At 46.1% G+C, this 20,858-nt stretch overlaps 9 protein-coding genes across 9 annotated transcripts; 4 read left to right on the top strand and 5 right to left on the bottom strand.

Moving 5' to 3' along the window:
• Positions 1 to 204: 204 nt before the first annotated feature.
• Positions 205 to 3,159, bottom strand: F5147DRAFT_684166 (cytochrome P450). The gene is made up of 17 exons (XM_041436584.1): positions 3,092 to 3,159; positions 2,688 to 3,038; positions 2,532 to 2,632; positions 2,443 to 2,479; positions 2,326 to 2,385; positions 2,251 to 2,263; positions 2,060 to 2,195; positions 1,625 to 2,009; positions 1,518 to 1,573; positions 1,308 to 1,464; positions 1,234 to 1,258; positions 1,164 to 1,178; positions 1,038 to 1,112; positions 926 to 981; positions 750 to 865; positions 526 to 696; positions 205 to 471 (listed from the first exon to the last, which is right to left on the bottom strand). The coding sequence occupies exons 2-17, from the start codon at positions 3,010 to 3,012 to the stop codon at positions 418 to 420; spliced, it is 1,782 nt and encodes a 593-aa protein (XP_041295504.1). The 5' UTR covers positions 3,013 to 3,038; positions 3,092 to 3,159; the 3' UTR covers positions 205 to 417.
• A 1,030-nt stretch (positions 3,160 to 4,189) lies between these two features.
• F5147DRAFT_572206 (cytochrome P450) lies at positions 4,190 to 6,708 on the top strand (the record flags this gene model as incomplete). The annotated part of the gene is made up of 15 exons (XM_041431074.1): positions 4,190 to 4,499; positions 4,554 to 4,654; positions 4,710 to 4,746; positions 4,803 to 4,862; positions 4,918 to 5,066; positions 5,116 to 5,500; positions 5,553 to 5,608; positions 5,662 to 5,818; positions 5,876 to 5,900; positions 5,951 to 5,965; positions 6,013 to 6,087; positions 6,143 to 6,198; positions 6,257 to 6,372; positions 6,428 to 6,607; positions 6,664 to 6,708. 15 exons carry the CDS (start codon positions 4,190 to 4,192, stop codon positions 6,706 to 6,708), a joined length of 1,767 nt encoding a protein of 588 aa, XP_041295503.1.
• A 139-nt stretch (positions 6,709 to 6,847) lies between these two features.
• Positions 6,848 to 8,075, bottom strand: F5147DRAFT_75335 (uncharacterized protein). Its single transcript, XM_041440246.1, has 5 exons — positions 7,805 to 8,075; positions 7,650 to 7,752; positions 7,534 to 7,594; positions 7,367 to 7,481; positions 6,848 to 7,312 (listed from the first exon to the last, which is right to left on the bottom strand). The coding sequence occupies exons 1-5, from the start codon at positions 7,841 to 7,843 to the stop codon at positions 7,055 to 7,057; spliced, it is 576 nt and encodes a 191-aa protein (XP_041295502.1). The 5' UTR covers positions 7,844 to 8,075; the 3' UTR covers positions 6,848 to 7,054.
• A 239-nt stretch (positions 8,076 to 8,314) lies between these two features.
• On the bottom strand, positions 8,315 to 9,058 carry F5147DRAFT_684160 (uncharacterized protein). The gene is made up of 2 exons (XM_041436583.1): positions 8,526 to 9,058; positions 8,315 to 8,471 (listed from the first exon to the last, which is right to left on the bottom strand). The coding sequence occupies exon 1, from the start codon at positions 8,962 to 8,964 to the stop codon at positions 8,623 to 8,625; it is 342 nt and encodes a 113-aa protein (XP_041295501.1). The 5' UTR covers positions 8,965 to 9,058; the 3' UTR covers positions 8,315 to 8,471; positions 8,526 to 8,622.
• Positions 9,059 to 9,125: 67 nt separating this feature from the next.
• On the top strand, positions 9,126 to 10,928 carry F5147DRAFT_609078 (methyltransferase domain-containing protein). The gene is made up of 8 exons (XM_041432402.1): positions 9,126 to 9,241; positions 9,297 to 9,654; positions 9,707 to 9,747; positions 9,805 to 9,936; positions 9,987 to 10,202; positions 10,259 to 10,470; positions 10,522 to 10,575; positions 10,624 to 10,928. The coding sequence occupies exons 2-8, from the start codon at positions 9,413 to 9,415 to the stop codon at positions 10,696 to 10,698; spliced, it is 972 nt and encodes a 323-aa protein (XP_041295500.1). The 5' UTR covers positions 9,126 to 9,241; positions 9,297 to 9,412; the 3' UTR covers positions 10,699 to 10,928.
• A 283-nt stretch (positions 10,929 to 11,211) lies between these two features.
• F5147DRAFT_684131 (uncharacterized protein) lies at positions 11,212 to 14,034 on the top strand. Its single transcript, XM_041436582.1, has 24 exons — positions 11,212 to 11,390; positions 11,453 to 11,722; positions 11,777 to 11,810; positions 11,867 to 11,891; positions 11,954 to 12,007; positions 12,061 to 12,074; positions 12,124 to 12,152; positions 12,208 to 12,233; positions 12,284 to 12,327; positions 12,380 to 12,389; positions 12,440 to 12,457; positions 12,507 to 12,532; positions 12,589 to 12,614; positions 12,666 to 12,706; positions 12,776 to 12,800; positions 12,852 to 12,863; positions 12,914 to 12,929; positions 12,977 to 13,016; positions 13,065 to 13,168; positions 13,222 to 13,281; positions 13,341 to 13,368; positions 13,423 to 13,480; positions 13,538 to 13,755; positions 13,812 to 14,034. Exons 2-24 carry the CDS (start codon positions 11,695 to 11,697, stop codon positions 13,833 to 13,835), a joined length of 960 nt encoding a protein of 319 aa, XP_041295499.1. The 5' UTR covers positions 11,212 to 11,390; positions 11,453 to 11,694; the 3' UTR covers positions 13,836 to 14,034.
• A 643-nt stretch (positions 14,035 to 14,677) lies between these two features.
• Positions 14,678 to 16,411, bottom strand: F5147DRAFT_684123 (RTA1 like protein-domain-containing protein). Its single transcript, XM_041436581.1, has 11 exons — positions 16,250 to 16,411; positions 16,137 to 16,192; positions 16,055 to 16,082; positions 15,855 to 15,999; positions 15,685 to 15,797; positions 15,614 to 15,636; positions 15,478 to 15,558; positions 15,391 to 15,430; positions 15,158 to 15,329; positions 15,030 to 15,100; positions 14,678 to 14,975 (listed from the first exon to the last, which is right to left on the bottom strand). The coding sequence occupies exons 1-11, from the start codon at positions 16,278 to 16,280 to the stop codon at positions 14,899 to 14,901; spliced, it is 837 nt and encodes a 278-aa protein (XP_041295498.1). The 5' UTR covers positions 16,281 to 16,411; the 3' UTR covers positions 14,678 to 14,898.
• A 1,581-nt stretch (positions 16,412 to 17,992) lies between these two features.
• F5147DRAFT_684110 (ankyrin repeat-containing domain protein) lies at positions 17,993 to 19,865 on the bottom strand. The gene is made up of 6 exons (XM_041436580.1): positions 19,761 to 19,865; positions 19,576 to 19,683; positions 19,413 to 19,492; positions 18,777 to 19,362; positions 18,217 to 18,726; positions 17,993 to 18,155 (listed from the first exon to the last, which is right to left on the bottom strand). Exons 1-5 carry the CDS (start codon positions 19,768 to 19,770, stop codon positions 18,260 to 18,262), a joined length of 1,251 nt encoding a protein of 416 aa, XP_041295497.1. The 5' UTR covers positions 19,771 to 19,865; the 3' UTR covers positions 17,993 to 18,155; positions 18,217 to 18,259.
• An 83-nt stretch (positions 19,866 to 19,948) lies between these two features.
• Positions 19,949 to 20,632, top strand: F5147DRAFT_75081 (uncharacterized protein). Its single transcript, XM_041440170.1, has 3 exons — positions 19,949 to 20,019; positions 20,075 to 20,369; positions 20,418 to 20,632. The coding sequence occupies exons 2-3, from the start codon at positions 20,157 to 20,159 to the stop codon at positions 20,577 to 20,579; spliced, it is 375 nt and encodes a 124-aa protein (XP_041295496.1). The 5' UTR covers positions 19,949 to 20,019; positions 20,075 to 20,156; the 3' UTR covers positions 20,580 to 20,632.
• Positions 20,633 to 20,858: the final 226 nt, after the last annotated feature.

Here is a 20,858-nt window from a genome sequence, read left to right as displayed (position 1 = left end):
GGTCACTGCCACTGAATGCAGCTAGTAACCGTTGAGTTTCGTTATTTACCTAAATGATAGCCCCTAAGGCCTAAAGCTTCATCGCAGGGCCTAACTGTCATTACGACGTGAAAATGGAGAGCAAAAATAGCGGTACAGGTGAGAATCCAGCGATTGGAATCTTTGGGACTCTCGATCACCACAGACTGAATTCAGCTGGAGAGTACCTGTCAAGCGTTTCCTGTGACTAGATTGTATTGTCCTACATAGAGTACATCTCTCAATGGGACAGAAATGGAATCAAAAAAAAAAAGCGTTTCCTGTAACTCTGAAACAAAGTCACGCATTGGCGTATGTTTACAATCAAGAACAATGAAAAAATGGAAGCAATAAAAATGAACGACCTGGCAATATTGTCCCACAGCACCAAAATTATACTTAGTCTATGACTTCGCCGTCATCTACAGCTTCCATCTTAACCCACATGCCACCCTACGAGGCAGAAACTGATTAGACGACTGCAAAACACCTCGGAGTGAGACTTACCATAGAATAAAGTGTCAAGTGGTTTCTCGGCCTGAATTGCTCGATAGCCTGCCGACCACCTTTTTCAGCCCACCACGCAGGTGGGCGCATCGCGGGCTCGGGGGATAATGTAATCGCGGAAAAGTTTTGCAGCAAACGAATGATCATGAACGACATTTCGTTGTATGCAAACTGAAGTAGAAAGAGGGTATGAGATTTGTGGCATGAATGAATGAGCGACTTACTTGTTGCCCTAAGCAAATCCTGGGTCCCGCGTTAAATGGCAGGAAAATGAAGGGATTGGGAATCAAGTATTTCTTCACGCGCTCGTCGAGCCATCTATCCGGATCGAACTCCAATGCTAGAGCATGGGGTCGGATTGAATCAAAAACGCATGTATAAACGAATTAAATCGACTTACCATCTGGTCCCCATAGATCAGTTCTCCGGTGCATGAGGAGCACTGAATAGCTGAGCCTAAAATTGTTCAAGTAATTATGCAATGGATCTAAATGATTGAATATGATGCGTACATGGTCCCCTTTGGGATAAATAGCGGCTTCTTCCCATCTTCGGGGGATATCCATGTAGTGTCACATATATTTTCCCTAAAAGCTCATGGCTCAAGTCTAGTATCTTCGAGGAGCCTAAGAACATACCTTATATCAAAGGGGCTAGGCGGTTGGGGTATGAGGCAAGGTACGCATGAGATCCAATTCAATTACTTACACAGCAGGAAAAAGGCGTAGTGTTTCTAAAAATAAGTGAGCAATGTCCCCGCGATAAGAAATGAGAATATGCACCATTGAGGACAGCTCTGAGATACTTCATCTCTTTGATATCATCATAAGTGGGTCTGCGAGTTAGCCCAACCTTCGATATAATTTCTTCCCTGAGCCGAATGAGGAACTCTGGATGCATTGCCAACAAATAAATAACTGATGTTAATGTTGAGGCCGTCTACCGATTATCCTTCGTTACATACTAGGATGATTCAAAGGTATGCGACTTACCGTATCTCTTCCGGCCAGTAATATATTTAATGTCTCATCTTTAATAATTTTGAAGTCTGAAAAGGATATTTCAACGACAGAAATTCCGTGGTAACATGCTATCTCACCTGACGTCAGATTTACGAGATGGTCTACAAGGGTTTGGTCGTCTGCGAACTCATTTTTGTCAAATTCGACAGTGGTGCTACGCTTCTCTAGAGCGTCTTTGAGGATCGGATCTAAAAATGCGTTTACCACTTTCATATGTTGCGCGGTGCTGTCAGCAAGAATCTCATTGAGTGGCCAGGTCTGCCCGATAGAAACACGCCGATTTATTGCCTGTTGAGCTTGAGAGAAAGCATATGCAAAGGTTGTAGCGACACTGTCTTCTTGAATAGCATTTATGGATTCTGTCGCGTTATGGGGATAAGGGAGTCCAGCGGAAAGTGAATCGATACAGTGTCCAAATAGGAACTCTGAGGCAGAGTCAAGCGTAAACCTGGATATGAGATCCTGTGGTGGGATCAAAAGATGTCAAAATGCCAGCTTGGAAGAGCCCGTACTTGGAAGTCAATTGCCAAGCCCGCTCTGAAACGTTTCTTCGCCAAAGCGATGGCATGATCCGCATGACGGTCAAAGATATCAAAGTGACTTATCCGATCATGAGTGAAGAAAGGCCGTGTCATGGTTCGGTGAAGCCTAGAAATACATCTAAGATTCCCCATCGGAGGTAATCCTCAAATATATGGCTTACTTCCAGATTTCACCTGGTGGCACAACCAATCGGTCAATCGGACACAACATAAAAGGCCCGCCAATGTATGCTTACCATCTGAATTGAATACGCCCGTTCCAAGGACAGAATCAGCTGCTTCTCTGAATTTGGCACCTACATCGAGTCACATGGGTACATGTCAACAGACGGCATCTAACGTAAGGTGCATACCTTTGATATAGTTATCGAAGTCAGTTGCGAGAATAGTCTATGTGGCGTTTGATTATAAGATGTCTTCTAATATATATATTGAAGCTTGCCTTGATGTGTTGTGGCTCCGTAGTCAAAATGAGGTCCTCCCAGAAAAAACGAAAATTGATGGTCGGCCCGAGTACCTTTATCTCGTCCTCTATAGGTCGTCCTAGACAATGATTCCGTAAAGCACGAACATGGTATGGATGAGATGGTGGCTGTACCTAGGTATTCATTCTCGTTCCTCAGGACCATCGTCACTACCTTATCCAGATTTCCAGGTAATTTTCCATGGATACGAGGAATAAGTCTGGCACCGAGTCGGTTGGCCTTTCGTTTTTGCGATATCCCATCTGCAAGAACGTAAGCTGCAAACCCGAGAGGCGCTGCACCCAAAACTACTGCAGATATGAGCCAGGGAGAAATTCGAACGCCTTTTAGAGAGGCCAGGCGAACTAGGATAATGACGGAGGACGCGGCCGGAACAACGACGGAAAGCAAGCCCCGCGTGAGGTAGGCCACGCCAGGGCTAAGCCAAGTTCGAGACATACTAGTGGGTCAATCGAAGTTTGTTACTAGTTGGTGACCTAGATAAGCAAATGAAAAAAAACCTTGAATTGCCACCTACACAGATAATATGATTGATGGTCACTAGCACTGGCTGCCGTTTGGGCGCCAACTAAAACTGCGGTGACAATTTCACAGGGGTCATTCAGGGCGTGGTTAAACTATTTATTTATGTACTTATTAGTCAGCATCAGGTACTATATACTTTTCCGCAGTTGACCGGTAGTCACAATAAGGAGCTCCCACATTGGTTGAACTATACTTTCTTAGTGCAACTCGTCCCCACAAACATTTTGGTCTGACCGGAGGTTTTCAGTATCACACACATCACTTTGGAAGTGACAACTTGTGCTAGATGCAGCGCTGCTGGAATTTTTTACAATTCTGCATTCTATACTCACGATATTAATTCTGATTATGCTAAGTTTTTTTTTATTCAGGTCCCATGTGGCGGTCCCTTTACATCATCATCGTCTCATCGATGCCCCATCCATGATCCGAGTCAACTACGCCAGAACTAATGGTCCTCTCATACTTCCATAGTAAGCATGCATATCTAGTAAATATTGTGCTTACTAGTACGAATATTAACTAAACTTGCGCTGCCAAGCTCACTTTGAAACTGGCCTACTATGGGACATACCGACTTATGTGGAGTGCCGAAAGGGAAGAGGCAACCCCTGACTCTGATCCTGTGACCGGTCACTAGTTCATTTCTCGTCTGCTCGAACTTTATGGCTTTTATAAAACATCGGGCTCCGAAGACAATACCCGAGCACCCCGATCGCTCAAGGCCAATCCATCCTAGTATTTGCTTTGACAGTCCAGAGTAACCGCATTGTATCTCAAGCGCTGCCAATGGCACCTACCGGATCCTTCCATTCACCCTGAGTGTTTGACAACTCAGCTTAAGGTAATTGTCACCATGTATAGTCGATGGGAATGAAACCCACCCTAGGAATAGATCTTTCCACTGTCATGTCCATGATGAATATTGTATCACGTCACTTGAAGTGGGTAAACAAAATCAAATGTTTTGCAACACGGTCTTATAGCCAATAGTTTTTTGTATTGGCTCCCACAACTCTAGTTCATCCTCCCGAGTCGCACCCGGATTTGAACTTGCCGTCTTATCACTTGCCGCCGGAAGTAACTCAATATGATCACACCCGGAATCTCTTTCCTTGGTCGCATAGTCGTATCGACAGGCGCTATATATTTAGGCGCTGTCTGCTTAGCGCGATTCGCGACAAAGTTGGGTATATCCTTGCCACCATGGATTTTACTGCTGGGTGCGACCAGTAGTTTACCTATCGGGTTTGCATTGCGCATTTTGTACTTGCGTATCATTCACCGCCGACAAGCTGCAAGGATGGGTGCCCGCCTGGCGCCCCCTATTAGGGGCAAACGATTCGGTAACCTCGACGTCATGCTCAAACTGGTTGAACGATTCGATAATGGCTATCCTGGTATAACTATCCGCAATCTCCGCGCATCTGATTTTGTATGAATTATTCTTCCAGGTGATGGACTGGTAGAGATCATCGCAGAGTTGGGAACGTGCTTTAACCTCAATGTCATGTTCGAGAACGTCATATTTACCGCGGAGCCTAGTCACATCAAGGTATACTGATGTTTTCTTTCATGGAAGGTCTTGCACTGATATCGTTGATTCCCAGACTATCTTAGCGTCCGAGTTTGAAAACTATGTCAAAGGTGGATGAGTTGACAGCATCTCCGGTGATCGGCGCCTTCTTAAACGTTCTATGCAGGAGATAAGTTTAGGCATACGATGTCAAGTGTTCTCGGAACGGGTGTTTTTAATTCTGACGGTAAATGAACTTCTACTCGGTTCCCGAGCGACTAACATCACACTAAATAAATAAGGCGAAATGTGGAAATTCCATCGTTCTATGACAAGGCCCTTCTTCAGCCATGACCGAATAGGTCACTTCAATATCTTTGATCGTCATGCAGAAGATGCTATCTCACAGATGAAGGCTCGTTTCCGCTCTGGATATCCCGTCGACTTCCAGGTCAGCTTCATATCCTACTGTTACATCGTACATTAACACAAATTCGTAGGACCTGATATCGCGTTTCACGCTCGACTCCGCCACGGAATTTTTATTTAACAATTGCGTGCATAGTCTTTCCGCAGGATTACCTTACCCGCATAACGTCGCAACGACGGAAGCCCTTACTGGGAAGGTAAAGATAGCTGAAAACTTTGCCAAGGCGTTTGCAGATGCACAGACAATTATCGCCCAACGTCCCCGCAAAAGTTGGGTCTGGCCCTTGTTTGAGATCTTCAAGGATAAAACCACTGAACCTATGCGAATCGTGAACTCGTTCATTGATCCGATCTTAAAAGAGGCTATCGCCAAGAAGCAATCGCATGCCAATGAAGAAAAGGATGTTGATAACGATGATACGACATTACTGGACCATCTTGTCCAGATGACGACAGGTAGGGTGCCAGTACTCTCGCGTACCACGAAACTGAATTATCTGGTAATAAGATCCTGTGGTACTGAGAGATGAAATCTTGAACATCCTGATCGCCGGAAGGGACACGGTAAATCTACTATTTACGTTCCCTTGAATGTCAGCTAATTACCATGCACGCAGACTGCTGGGACGCTTACTGTTGCCATGTATCTACTCTCCACGCACCCGCATGTGATGACCCGCTTGAGAGAGGAGATTATGACACAAGTTGGACCTACCGACAGGCCGACTTACGATCAGATTCGTAGTATGAAGTACCTTCGCGCTGTTCTTAACGGTATACTCGATCATTATAGCTTGTTTTTATCAGACCTCTGACATGTTCGCTTTACAGAAACTATGAGGGTTTTTTCTCCTGTGTAAGTTATTTGAATCAGGAATCTTTTACCAATCTAATTACGTTCTTCAGACCTTTCAATGTTCGGTACGCGCCACATCCTACATTCTTACGAAATACTCACATCATGATAGCGCAAGTGTCAATGCATCCACTCTACCTGCAACCAACCACTTGGATAAGCCAATTTACGTCCCCCCAAAGACAAGGTACAGTAGTGTTTTCCTCTCAGAATTTGCAACGTAACGCAGATGATGGGTTTAGTATCACCTACTCCGTTTTTCTAATGCATCGCAGAAAAGATCTTTGGGGTCCTGATGGTACGCACGTCACTCACTGTTTCGAATGATCAATCTGCACGCACTAACATTTTGCCAGCCGATGAGTTCGATCCCGACCGCTTCCTCGATGAACGGTTACATAAGTATCTTACGCCTAAACCTTTTATCTTCCTCCCCTTCAACGCCGGCCCCCGCATCTGTCTTGGGCAACAGGTGATACTCCTATTCCTATTCCTCACCTCGAAAGTCTCCTGACTTCAACTCATAGTTTGCTTACAACGAAATGTCATTCATGCTCATCCGCCTCCTCCAATCATTCTCTTCTATCACTCTCCACCCAGAAGCACAACCCCCACACACTCTTCCGCCTGCTGATTGGGCTCAAGCAGAGGGTCGCAAATCACGCGAAAAGTTCTGGCCGAAAGTACATTTGACGATTTATGCTCATGTAAGTACTGTGCTCTCCTCCTGCCTCGTTTCTGTGTTGATACCTTCATTCAACAGGGTGGTCTATGGGTCCGCATGGCCGAAGCTGAGAACGCTAATTGAATGGTATAATGGCATGTCGGGGAAGTGTATGCACTATCAGCACCGTAATCGTGAAACTGTCTCGAAAATAATGTGTACTATGATAAATTCACTGTCTGAGACTGTAGTCCTCTCGAATGCTGTCCTTTCCTTTCAATACTGTGACCTGCGATGATTCGCAGAATCTTCGTTGCATCAGTGCTACCATGGATATGTGGTATCGTAATGTAAGGTAAATATCGTTGTGTAAATAGCACATTCTGACGAGTCCCGCTTCTCCCCACCTAAAAGAAAGACTCCACTCCACTCCAATGTCATTCAACTCCATGTGCTAGTGTCTACGCCCCGTTCATCTGACACCGCCCCTTTACCTGACGATGTTGCGCATATTAATAGATGTATCTCCGTAGTGTGTGGCACGGCGGTCCCAGCGCCCATGCATCGGATCGTGGAATGCCTTATTGGCAATCGCGAACAGTAATGACATCACAAAGAGAGCCAAGACGAGGAGCCAGCCTAGCCAAGTGAATGCAAGCAGTGCAGTGAGGATCCTGCACGCGCTATACGCCCAGCAGGAAGAAAGGTTACCCCACCTGACGTCGACGTCAGGTGGGTTGCTGGTGTGCTGCGCCGTAGCGTGAGTATCATGAATCATAGGGGAGTGGGTGGAATGACGTACTGTGGCAACGGCAGCGCCGATGAGCCAAAGGAGGAAAAGGATGAACAACCCAATGAGCTCTGCTGTGAAGCTGTTCATCCTGCGATGTTCGTGTCTGCCGTGTATGGTTCGGGCACTGATGCGAGTGGGGTTAAACTTGGAGGAAATGCAGTGGGTGACATACTTACATAAACATGGACCAGAACATGGTGATGATGGATGTGAAGAGCAGTTCAATCACGATGTGGTCTTGACGAGCTTGAGTCAGGGATCGGGCGCCTGTATTGTGACGAGATCAACATACCGTAAAATCGGACGCCTCCGTTGAGAGGATCACGTGGCGACAAGTGTAAGGTGTAGTGCAGCCTTACTGCGCTCAGCGACATAACGACAACTGAAAAAACAAACTGGACACTGAAATCAGTATCTCGAAAGACATGCCTTGGACTTGCGACTTACCAGGAAGAAGTATACCAAGACTCGTACGAAGTGGATCATGGCGGTGGTGTGCAGAGAATGACTCGATGAGGTGTGTTTGCAGATAGGCAAGGCTTTATACGCTCGACAAGGGTAGGCACGAGGCAGCGGTCTTCTCTCTCACCTGCCTAAATGAAACCATGCGGCATGGTTCCATTACCGCTGACGATAAATTACAAATAAGTAGTGGGGCCTTGCGTCATGTACTTGAGGGAGTACGCGGCGATGGTGACATATTGTGAACAAAAACGAGACTGCGGATCGAGGGAGCGGTGAATACTTCACCGTTGTCAAATCCATGGAGAGCAGGCTATGTTTGATCGCTGGACAGGCCAATCAGGTTACCGGACGCAAGGAGTCGAGAACTATGCTTCTCGGAGGTGCTTGCCACGTTCATTCGCCTTGAGGCCTTTAAATAGTGGCCTCGTTGAGGTCATGCGCCATTCCACGTGAATCGGCAATTGCCATCATTTGCGTCATTGGTTCTGTCCAGTGATGACAATAAAATGTACTGTGGATATCATGTTGGTTGTTGCAGTTCTCACTTCAACGGTAGTATGTTGAGGAGCGACATTGATTCGATCGGCTTGCTCTCCAAGATGAAAAGATCAGAGTAAACCTCAGGTGGTTCACAGTCGTTGACAATGCAGTGGTTAATTGCAAATATGATATATGACGGCCCGAATAGAAGCTCACATTTGAGTTCGACGAAGCATCATGTGTTTCTAGAACTGTGCTCGCCGCTGCAGAGGACATGAGATGAAATTGCGCCAAGGATGAATTCACTGAGTGTAAACCTTTCATACGCTACGACTCCTTTCTTCAAGTTCCTGCTCTCGCATGAGTAAACGATCTTCTCGTACCTTCAATTCTTCTTCTCGAATGTTCAAATCCTCTTCCCGAAACTTTAAATCCTCTTTACGCAGCCTCAGACCCTCTTCTATCGTTGTCAGACCTTCCTCTCGTGCTATAACCTGATCCTCCCTGAGTCTCAACATCTTTTCAGCTACTTTTAGCCTCTCCTTTAGCACTTGGTTGTCGCTATCAGATACATCACCTTGATTCATCTGGTTTTGCTGTACATAGATATCATATGTCGACGAGGATATATAGGTACACTGAATGAACTTACCAAATGGCATGATTCCCTCAAAGGAGCTTTAGTAGAATGAGTGTAGATAGTTTCCTGATCACTAATGGAGGACATGGTGGGATTAGTGAGCAAGCAGAATTTGCCAAGGGTTGTTCCTGATCAATCTGATCTAAACCCATTTTAGATGTTTTATCGTAATCTAAGTCACTGGGAGATTTCGTTGCCACGTCGCCTATAGTGAAAACAGTGGTCTATGTACTGTGCGTACTAACTTCAAAAATATCTTACGGCGAGCCAACAGTGAGCTACAAGTTTCTGTAGCCTGCGTGAGTGTCAGTCACAATTTTGAAGAACATGTTGACTGATTGCATGTACTTTTAGTGCCAGCGCGTTGTTACACGACTCTTGCTGGTTATCATTATTCCCCACATATCATTCACGCCAGCGCATACCCTTCAGTCCTGTCGTTACCGGCCGCCTAATCGTCAACCTTCGTCATGCCTGCAGTCTGGCAGAGACATCCTCGATATTTCCTCATCGTGGCTTTGGTTCTGACAACAACTTTCTTCCTACTAAGTCCGTACGAATCTCCGCTCTCCACCAACTCGTATGCTGCCTATATCCGTGACAGTACCCTTCCAGCACGACTTGAACGAGCAGAAAGGGTCTATCAGAAAGTAATAGCTGGTCGCAAGAACCTAATACATAGATATGGCACAAGCTCTCGCGATATTGTCATGTACGTTCCGCTAGCTCACTAGTCCTGTTGTGGAGGGTTGAAGACGTTTCAGGTTTCCACCAGACAAGGATCCATGGCCAGCATACACTGCCTGTGAGTTTGGTCGATGAAGATTTCCGTTTGCCATTAGGCATTTACCAACATTCTCAGGGAGCTTCTTTCCTCCGTCTTTCGACTGTCCGCACGAACTAGAGCGCATAGGTGCACTAGGGGATGGCGGAAAGTGGGCATGCGGCATATCCCGACTGGAGCACAAACCCGACTGTATCATATACACTTTCGGTGTGCCTGTCCATTTCATTTCATTTCGCACTCATTTACACAATGCGTAGGTATGAACTATGAAACGACATTCGAAGCAGAGCTCCTTGAACGGACGCGGCACTGTCAAGTCTGGGGATACGACTATCGCTCCAACTCGTTTGGATCCCACATCAAGCCCAACTACCGTACACACTTCTTTTCATGGGGCCTCGCCAACTTTGATGCTCATGAGTCGCACAATAATCCTAAGCTATATACTCTCAAGACACTGCTTGAGATTAACAGTTCGTATGCGCTTTTATCTCCATTCTATTTCTTGCTAATAAAATGTTCTAATCAGAGCATGATCATATTGATTTACTCAAAATCGACATAGAAGGTTGGGAGTTTGAGACACTCTCGCAGATCATCCAGCCGTACATCTCGTCTGGGGAACCACTACCATTTGGACAGCTTATAGTCGAGATTCATGCCTGGGACAAGAAATTTGAGGATTTCTTGCCTTGGTGGGAGATGCTAGAGCAAGCTGGGTTGAGACCATTTATGAACGAGGTGCGTACTGATCTGCGCATCCAACATCCTATCCAACATCGTATTATTCAGATAAACCTCGTATACCAGAACTACAACCGAGGAAAGGACACGGATCTCGCGGAGGTTTGTCGTGCCTCGACGTTCCTGCATATCGACTAACCAGTCCCACAGTACTCCTTCATCAACGTCAAAGGAAACAATATCTTCATTTCGGACCCACCTCCTGGGTATTCGGATGTTACATAAGCACTGTGCTGATTGCACCTTGCGGTGTACACACGGCAGAAACCCTGTGGTGGCGCGGATATGGTGACATAGTGGACAGTTATTGGTCAACTTTGTGTGAATACACACTATGGATATACGCATATATTAATGATCGAGTACATGTTGCAGGTTGTGCAAGACTGCTCCGCTTTAGCTGCATTTCGTTACATCGAAAGGTACTGACCGCAGTGTGAGCGGATTTCATGTGATGTTCTTGCTGTGTTTCGTAAGTGGCAATCCAGCTATCGGGCATCCTCCGGGCATCACCTTTCTCCGAGTCATTCCGCCCAGTGTCATACCAAGTAACGGCATTGACAATCATGTTTTAGAACTCAGATAATGGCAGGCAGGCAGAGGCAGCAGGCTAATTTAGGCTAATAACCGGCCCACGACTCCACCAAAAAAAATTGATTGTGACAAGGGTGTCCGGGCTCTGCGACACTTATCAAGGGGTCAAAGAGGTGCTTTCCTGGGGGGTCACCTTTCTTTGGTCAACCTTCTATTCACACGCAGTGAGATGGAATCAGGTGCTCTGCCATCCATCGATTGAGAACAACTGGCTTGGCATCAGATACTGAAGATGATCAGCGCAGTTGATTTTTCGGCGACTGCGCACAACAAATGCATAGCCAGCCAAGTCCAGCATTCAAAGACACTATGAAGGCCATGAGGTGAGGGTTTTCCCGACGATGAGAGGAAATGTCAATGGCGAGCGTTATTCTTACTTTGGCAGGGGCAAGTGGGTATTAAGCGCCAACTTACTGATGACCTAGGATCCGGCTAGACAGGGCTGGACCCCGTGCAAATCGCGCCGAAAAAAGATTTAATATCTTTGGATAAGCTCGTTCCTCAGGCTTCCCCCATCGTGGATTCTTGATTTGTTGGGACCTGAGCCCCATATCATAAATGCCTTGTGGTATACAGCCCCTTCAAAAACGTTTTCTTCTTCATCTCTCTGTATACTGATCGTTTGCTATGGCGGTGGATATTCACGATACGTTTGGTGAGTATCTTGTTCATATCTTTGTCCCTAGGGGAGTAGTTGACCCTCTTTCAGGCGCAGGGTTCATCGGAGGTATGGTGACTGCCATGTGCGTCAAGAATCTGTCTTCTTCCGCCAGAACTTGACATTGTAACTGGACAATAGCTTGTATGGTATCACGACTCTGCAGGTATGTCATATTTCGTCTGTTGAAAGTGGTAATGCTCACTGATTATCTGCGAACCTTGCAAGACATACTTGTATTATGTGTATTATCCCAGTGACCCCAATAGTGTGAAAGTATTGGTATGTCAGATCTAGTTTATGCTGGATTTTGACCTTTTACGAACGTGTTATAGGTTGCGTTCATCTGGTGATTTTCTTCGTGTTTGATGGCATGTGCTTTCCTGATTGCTTTGCAGGGTCTTAGACACTTTGCACGTTTCCTTTAGTGAGTGGTTGATTGGCGTCTCAATTGACATCTACTGAATTGATCCCCGTCCAAGTGTGTCATGCTCTGTATTACTACCTTGTGCGCATTGACAATCGGATCATCACGTTTACGATTTTAATTCAGTATAGGTAACGAGTTTTGATGACCCGAATAACCTTGGAACTGGAGTTTGGTATGTACTTCCCGAAGACCGCAATGATCCAGTGCTGAGTCGTGCATCCCAGGTCCCTTTTCGTGAGTGCTTAGCGTTGTGTAATTCGACGTCTGATATATGGGAATTGAAGACATCGCTCGCTCTAAATGCAAGTCTTTTCCATCTGAGAGTCATCCTGAAGCTGACATTGGAAGTAGCTTTGCATGGCTGTGCTCGTGCAAACGTGCGTGGCAGTTCCATCAGTGGTTTGTAGATTTGTATCCTGAATGTCTTTGTCAGGTACTTTACTTTTCGAATATCCTACCGTAAGCGTTTTGTTTTAGTTCATTTGCATGTCTTGAATCTTTCTGGGGTAGTAACCCGTTCCAATATCCGATGGTGGCTGACATCCTTTATTGTAAGTTGAAGTTGAAGCTCTCGTGTTCATATGCTGGTTTGGTACTGAACGGTGTCTCGTCATCTCAAGATGTTGTTCGTTATCGCACACTTCGGTAAGACTCCGTATATGACTCATCTAAACAGCTCATTGATCCGAGACTTAGCCTTTGGATTAGGTGGGCTTCCCTTTTTCATCTTACTCACACGATGCGCTGAGCCAAAGTAGAGACAGTCATTCTCATGCGAGTACTCTCTTTTAATCTGTATCAAATGTAACGAATTCTCTCAGGTTCATCAAGAAGGAATTCAGCGCGCTTTCGCAGATCACTGTATGCTGAAAGACTAGTTTGACTGGGTGTCCTACTGACAGTTTTCAGCTCTATGCTGCTACGCCTTTCGCTGTCACTGCTGTTTTGTCCGACGTCTTCATTGCTGTTTCACTGTGCATTCTTCTCCATGGCAATCGTGGTTCTTATGTCGAGTAGGTCTCGATCCCGCATTGCTGACATCGCTGAGATTGATATTGTCCACTAGGACCCATGCACTTGTTCATACATTGATGGTATACGCTATCAATCGTTGTCTACTGACTTCGTATGTCTCTTGTCTGATAGACATGGGTGATGTTATTCACCTCGTTTCTTATATTCTAGAGCCGTGGCCGTGGCCGAAGTTATCGCAGTAAGCGAACGAGTTAGGCCAATACTTTAAAGCTGATATTTGTTTGCCGCACAGTTTGCCATCAGCCCAGGTAGTCTGTGGTTCATCGCGATAGATTTCGTTATCGGAAAGCGTGAGTGCAGCTCCATCGGGTGATAACACGTGGGGTCCTCACCCTTTTATTCTGTAGTATATGCCAATTCCCTTCTTGCATCCCTGAATAGCCGAAGTGCCTTACGAGGGCACAACCACACTCACGATGACGGCACTAGTTTCCGTGTCAACACCATCAACCTAACTGGCCTGCAGTCCTCAAGCGACAGTGCAGGCACGCAGAGTAAAATGACCACCAGCACTGTCTCCCCTCGTGCCCGCGTAAAATCGATTCCAGGTGGAGATATCGACGAGGTGAGTTTTTACTCTGCTTCTTCGGTTTATCTGATCAATTAACGACGGAAATGAAGATAGCTAACTCGGGCGAAGTCTGATGCATATGTTTGTGTTTTGCTGTGCATGATTGTAATATGCTCCTTGCCTGCCGACCTAGCCCCATGGGCTAGAATTCTAGAATGCTTCGTACTTGGCCATCATCATTATTATTCATCCTTCATCAATTTGACTACTCGTCTACTCTTACTTGTATCCTTGTATCTTACTACCCTGCAAAGATAAGCTTATTTTCATTAACGAGGTGAGATTAAACCAATGTCAAGAAACAATATCTAGTGTTGGATCTTCAATCATCCGCACCTATATGGCTTGCCCTGGTTCTCAGTGCAAGAAATAGCAAAATCAGCTTTCTACTCAAAGTTTGATGCTACTCGCAAGGCTAAAGGTGTACCTCCACGAGGAAAAAAAAAGCATGCAGGATTTATCAGGAAGCACCTCAAATGGCGTTACTACCAGAATACAACCAGCAAGGCCGATCAGTCGGCACAACCTTTTCGCATGACTCCAGAAGACGAGTTTACTTACTAGGGCCGCCCATGGCATGGTGGCAGTTGCTAATCCAAGCTCAAGTTGCTCAACTTCCAGCGAATTCCTATGGAAGATCTCTTTGATTTCTCTCGTCCTCAAAATTGGCTTGGGATCTTTCTACCAAATGGCTGCATCCGAGGCTTGGATTGAGTTATATCAGCTGTTGAATTTAGATGCCAAGGGTATTGATGACGCGGAATTTCCACGGGCGGATGAAAGTTTGGATGAGAAAAACTGATGCATTTAGGCAGGCGGATGGGATTATGTAATGTTCTAGGTAGTCAGCCAGTTTAAACGTTTATCATTCGGGCCGCAGTCATGGGGACCATTCACTGACTTTTGCGAATTGTCGGCGGCCGGAAAAACACTGCGTGGAATTCCTAATGACTGTAGGATATCAAAACATCAATATTGCAGAGATACAGCCGCAGAGCATGAAGCAAATGGTACACCACGTCAAATCGTGACTAATATGCTACTACGTAGCAACAACTTGAAGTGGAACTATCTACGATATATGTCGCAAAGGCAATCATCGTCTTCGTCTCGCAGTGAAGTATGAACAGCATCATCTCACTTCAAATATATACCTGGGTGGATAACGTTGAGAGTATACATAGCGACGGCGACGAAACCCCCATCAAACCAATCTATTGACAATCAATATTCTGTCGGCAACATGTGAAGATAGTGCCGCAACGCACTGAAGTAGGACTCATTCGCAATCACTACCCCGAACCACCCATCGGCGAGCTCGACTGTGCGGTACACGGATCTAAGGACGAAGTTAGCGCATTGTAACTATTGATAACGATATGTGCAGAACGCTGACCGAATGAAAATGCAGATGGTGCACAAGCTCATCCCAAAAATCATGCGATGCACATTTTTACTCATGGGGAGTTGGTCTTTCCCAAATTTCATAGCCTGGTGGCGGAAGGGTGTATTGTATATCCGACGCAAGAAAAACTCGGCCGCCAAACTGATGTAGACCAATATAGCAACTAAAGAGCGAAGGGAATGAATGTCAGTGAGAGAAGGGTCACAGCGCCGCGCATCACGCACAAAGTTGAGCAGAAATCCCTCCTAACATAATGTTCCCGCCCTGTCTGCATGTAGCGAATGCCACAAGGTACTAGAAGTGGCACTTACCAATGCGGGGTCTTTGTTCTCATTAACGGCTTGTGCGGAGGATGCGCCTCCGACAGCTTGTACGATCAAGCAAACAGCATCCTACATGAACCGGAGAATATGAAATGTTGGCATCACTTGTATGTGTGGTACTGACAAATGAGCAAAAAACCACGGTATCTGTGCCAAATCAGTAACTTACAGCCAATATATCAAATTAACACCAACACATATATGGGGTCAGACGGCTAAACTGGGGTCCAAATTGATTGATTATTTTGCCAAGGATAATAAAATTAGCTGCAACTAGTGGAGTGGGTGCTAGAACCGTGCCGACGAGCCTGCATCGAAAACATTCGAGTTTGTGTATGAGCGATCCCTTCTCGATGAAGACTCACTGCATCTCAAAAGGCGTCAAAAGCTCAGGACTCTGGCTCGACCATAACCTGGCACTCCATCCAAATATTTCCAGGATACCCGCAAAGGTCGCTGTCGGAATCATCCACCAGAGTTTATATTTGAGCGCCTGGACCATATGGATGGCTGAAGGTGTCAAGCTATGACACGACTATGCACCGTCAAGAGTAGAAATTCATACCAGTTGAAACACTATACAACACAACGAACTAAAAAAAATGTGAAAGGAATGTACAGTGAGAGCTCCAGATGATATGACTCACAGAAATACAGATCCACTCTGTAGGGACATAATTGTACGGGCTCACAATGTCCTGTGCTGTTGACCACACACTTGTTCATACATGTCACAGCACAATAATATTGCGGCACTTACGAATCGTATATGGCACGGAGCTGATGACCATCGTAGCAGAAAGAATTGCTTGAAGTCAGTGTTGAGTTAGTACCAAGTGGGCATCGAACAATAACAATGGAAGAAGCTTCAAGCAAATCCATTTATACTAAACACAGGTAACCCCGGACCGCACAGGATTTCAAATTAGTATTTTGGCTTGTTGATGACATTCATGGCTACCAGATCACTGATCTATGATCGATGTGCATCATGGTGTAATAATCGCCGCCAATGTTGTGTAGGGACCCGCTACGCCGCACCTTCATAATCTAGTACATAGGGACATACCACAACCTTCCAAGCACAAATTCGATGCTCGATGCTAGGCAGCTTACTTACTACTTAGGGCTGGTCCCTTACACGTCAATTTGGCAAAAAAGGTGTTTTGTGTACAATCAGCACTTACGTGTGTGGAGCTCTGGAGTTCGATACAGCACATTTACGAATTTGACTTGTGGGAATGTGTGGTGCGTATAAGTGTCAATGGCAGCGAACAGTCAATGCATACATGGGCTGGTGCACAATTGAGTCGGACCTGAGGATTTTTTGGTCCATGTCCGACCGAGGAAAAGAATGGGTCACACCGTGACGTCACAAGTGCGTCGCGGAGTTTCAATAATACGAGCGCGGGGATTCTAGTACAACTTGAATATTTGAATCATGAGTCAATGCATCGTACACCATTCGTTCATGGCGCGTTTACGACGTCTCAGAAGTCGGCCATTGAGTACTGAATACTGAAGCACCATCAGTTTGTAGTTAAGCAGCTTGAAGTCCTTGCTATTGCATAACTGGCTACAGCAGAATACGATGACGACGAACTTATCGACGTTGCTCTCGCAGCCCTTGCAGCAGAGGGCCGACTATGGCATACACAGAAATCGCGAAGCAAAAAAAGGAAACACACACATTCGATACTCCCGAGTATGTATTTTCGGTGGGCAATGTCTACAGGAATTCATCATCCATGACTGTCGGCGTTGGGCTTCGAGCGCTGAGCCTTCGAGCTGCCTCGTTCATATTCTAATCTCAGCGCTCCCTACTGTACGTCGGAAAAAAACCGCTCGACCTCAATTAGAACACATCTTCATTTCTCTCACTATCACAGTCTGTCAATCGCAAATTGCCTGTAAAAATAAAATGAGCGGAATAAAACGGAATTGTGCGAGGCTATGACGTTCGACATCATTGTCCTTAGCGAACTGACCTTCGCAAATTGATATCAGGAACTCTGACACTGTTGGAAGCTGTCCGACTTATCTGCGCGTTTCCCTCGATGTCAGTCGGTCGCTTGTAGGCTATGCTGTGCGTTATGCGCACGCTCTTACCCGTAGGTACCAAACCCTGGGGTAGAGGTGCTTCATTTTCAGTTGTTCCATTCGTGGATCACGACATTGTAAATGATGTGCGCCGCATTCTATCCTACTGCGTAAGGCGTAAGCCGCAATTTCACGCGAGGCTCATTCCCCACGTGCACGACGCCACCATGTAGACAATGTACCCATCAATCTCGGATCATTTGATGGTACCATTGACGGCCCAACACCTCGTATGCGACATCACCAAGGAGAAAGACTCGGTAAGCTAGGAGCTCACAACTTGAAGTCCTCCATGTTCTTATTCGCGTACCCTTGACCAAAACTGGTTGTGGAGTGGGAGAATATATCATGAGCATGGCTACACCCACAGTTTTAGCCTTCGTTGGCACTGTCACTATCGGAAAATTCGACGTATTCGATTAGAGAATTTGAGTTGATGTACAAGTTATTTTGTGTGTTATCTACTCGCCCCGATTGTATTTTGATATTGCCGTGTGACGAGTGTGATTATCTTTTGAAATAAGTAGAATTGACCATTTGTGGCACAATGACGAGAACAATGATTCCTGCTCATGAGATCCAGTGTAAGCGGCAGTCACCCCTTGCCAAGAAGTGGGAGATTCTCACCAAGAAACGGAGAATTGCGCTGGTAGAGAATATTGAAAGCCATCTAGAACGGCTGCTCCGCTAAAGTTTCAGAAATCTTTACAACCAGCTCATCACGAGTTCGCAGTTCAGCAGCGAAATAAGCCTTTACCCCTCCAACGCCTCTGGATTTCACCACGCGGACGATATCATCATACGCGTTTGTGTTTCCAGCTCGTTGAACAGTGCACATGAAATCTTTCTTTTTGTTATATATTAGCAAGCCGCCCAGACCCATTGACGTCGCAGTCGGAGAGAACGGATCTACGGGTACTTGCACCTTGATGATCATAGACTTCTGATCAAAGGACAATTGGGTAAACGGAGCGTTTTTAGACGGCTTGGACTTGGGACTCGAAAGGCCAAGAGCTTCGCGAGTGAAATCAGCACGAGATATTGTAGACGAGAAGTTGCTATAGCTTGGCTTCAGCGTGACCGTGGTTGATGTGGAGAATGGCTGGCATAACGGTTTGTGGGTTTTCCAATGCATACCTAGCATAAATCGCGTGTCAGTAAAACACATGAACATGGCAGTAGCTTACGCTGGCAGTCAGACGAGCAATATCGGACTGTGTGACACCGTGCACACTGCTTCAGGCCTTTCCCTTTTTTCTTGCAGTACTCGCATTCCTTCTCTTCCCATAGTGCTTTCTCCCCTGATCGCTTCCTTTCCCACCGGCGAACCGCCGCCGTGACTTGGGGGCCAAATACAACACATAACGCACGGGGAGAATCACCATTTCCGTCCTTAATGTCCAGATCAGCGTTGTGCTCCATTAACAAATCTAGGATCGGTATGTCTTGTCCCTGGAATGGGAAGAAGAGAGGAACTTCACCATAACGGTTTTGAACATTCGGGTTAGCTCCACCTTTGAGAAGTGCCCTGGCGAGTTCAAGATGTCCAAGCGGAGGAGTACATGCATGGTGGAGGGCTGTGTGACCGGATATATCCGGCGAATCCGGTGGTGCACCGTACTGAAGGAGGTAATTGATAACGTCAAGATGCTTGAGAGAATTTGGAGCGGCTCCTCTGATTCGCTGTGCGCCGAGAACAGTAAAAGAAAGAAAACCAATTTTGAAGGGCGTTTCAGCTCCTGTTATATCTGGAGCAAACCCTCCAGTGACTGCCTTAACTGGGGAATCAGTATTTCAGCCACGACATAGAGATAGAGACGAACAGCTTTGACGTCTTGAATTTGCCCAGTCATGCATGCGAATGCGAATGGTGAAAGTTTATTAATATCCAGTTCGCCGAACTCTGCATGCTCGGCGTTAGTGTTGTTCTCAGATGGACTGGAGAGTGACAGCTATAAGCCGTCACTCAAAATCCGAGGAACTCACGTGTCTGAAACATGCTCCTAAGTTTCTCGCTACCCATTTTAATGCTAATATAGCCTGGCTGCTTGAGGATGTCCTCCATTTCCGACGTCACTTTGAGCCCGCCATGACCTGGCGTGTCATGGTTTATCAAATTATCATGGTACTAGTGAGAACATAACTTGAGAATCTGCTAAGAGTATTCTCACCTCGTTCCATATCAACCAGCTGTGTCTCCGTTCAGTTGAAAGTAGTGCACAGAAGGTCGCCGACGCTTTGACGGAGTAGCTCACTGGCAAGCCGTTAATTCAAAATCAAACCGAGTGTGGACATTTACGTAAGTTTAACCAACCAAACTTGCTTTTGCAATCGCATCAGGTGTAATTACACATCATCACCATCACTACTTGGTATGATTCAGCCTATAGGCTCGGCCCTATATGAAACGTATGAAATCGAACAACGAAAGTAAGTACTTAGGGTCGAGTGTCTGGTGTGTGGTTTTTTGATGGCGGCCCTGCAGAGCCGGCGCGCGCACTGGCAGGCACAATTCTTAAGTGCTTCTTTTTCGTCCCCCTCATTCTCATGAATTCTGAGTCTGTCCCATGGCGAGGCTTAAGTATTTTCCTCTATCACCGGTCGTCCTTACGACGTTAGCATGGCCCCCGAGTCTTACTCCACGGACACTATCGCTCGCGACCCGGGACAACAAGCATTCTTTGTTTCTCCGTCGCCACCAAGGGCACTTAGCTCGCACTCTAAAATGGTTGTACGGCACTCGCATGCTATATAACATTCCTCATGGTCATGGAATACTGGTACGTACGCCGGCCGTGACCGCAGCAGCATAGTCTAATCTCGAGTAGTCTATTGGTTTATCAATGTGTGTCAGCTTCGGGACCGAGTTTTGTAGTTCAAACAACCAATGGTCACTGGTTTTATTCAGGCTCTACGTCATACACCTTAGACATAGACCCGTGGAGGTCCCACCTCGGTGCGAATTTCTACAGATCCCGACGAACGACTAGCGGATGCGGTACGCCTGGTAAAATGTGCGGCACCCTTTATCATTTAATCCCGATAATGTTGCAATGGAAAGTTGTTGACTAATCACCTTGGTTCGGATGCATTGCAGGGTCACTAGATTTCTGCAACATTGTGGCGCCATATTGCCGCGGCAGCCAATAATTTTTTTATTCGGACAGCGTCATTCCGGATGGTGTATTTCTCTCTTTCCGACATGTAAATGGAATTCGTAGAACCCCAGGATTAAGACCAAGATGCAACGAAACTGCCCTTTACTTGTT

Source organism: Suillus discolor (genome assembly GCF_016758755.1).
Source record: "Suillus discolor strain FC423 chromosome Unknown F5147scaffold_14, whole genome shotgun sequence".
Classification (NCBI taxonomy): Eukaryota; Fungi; Basidiomycota; class Agaricomycetes; order Boletales; family Suillaceae; genus Suillus; species Suillus discolor.
The sequence above is the reverse complement of the archived record's forward strand: the minus strand, read 5'-3'. Positions and strand labels throughout refer to the sequence as shown.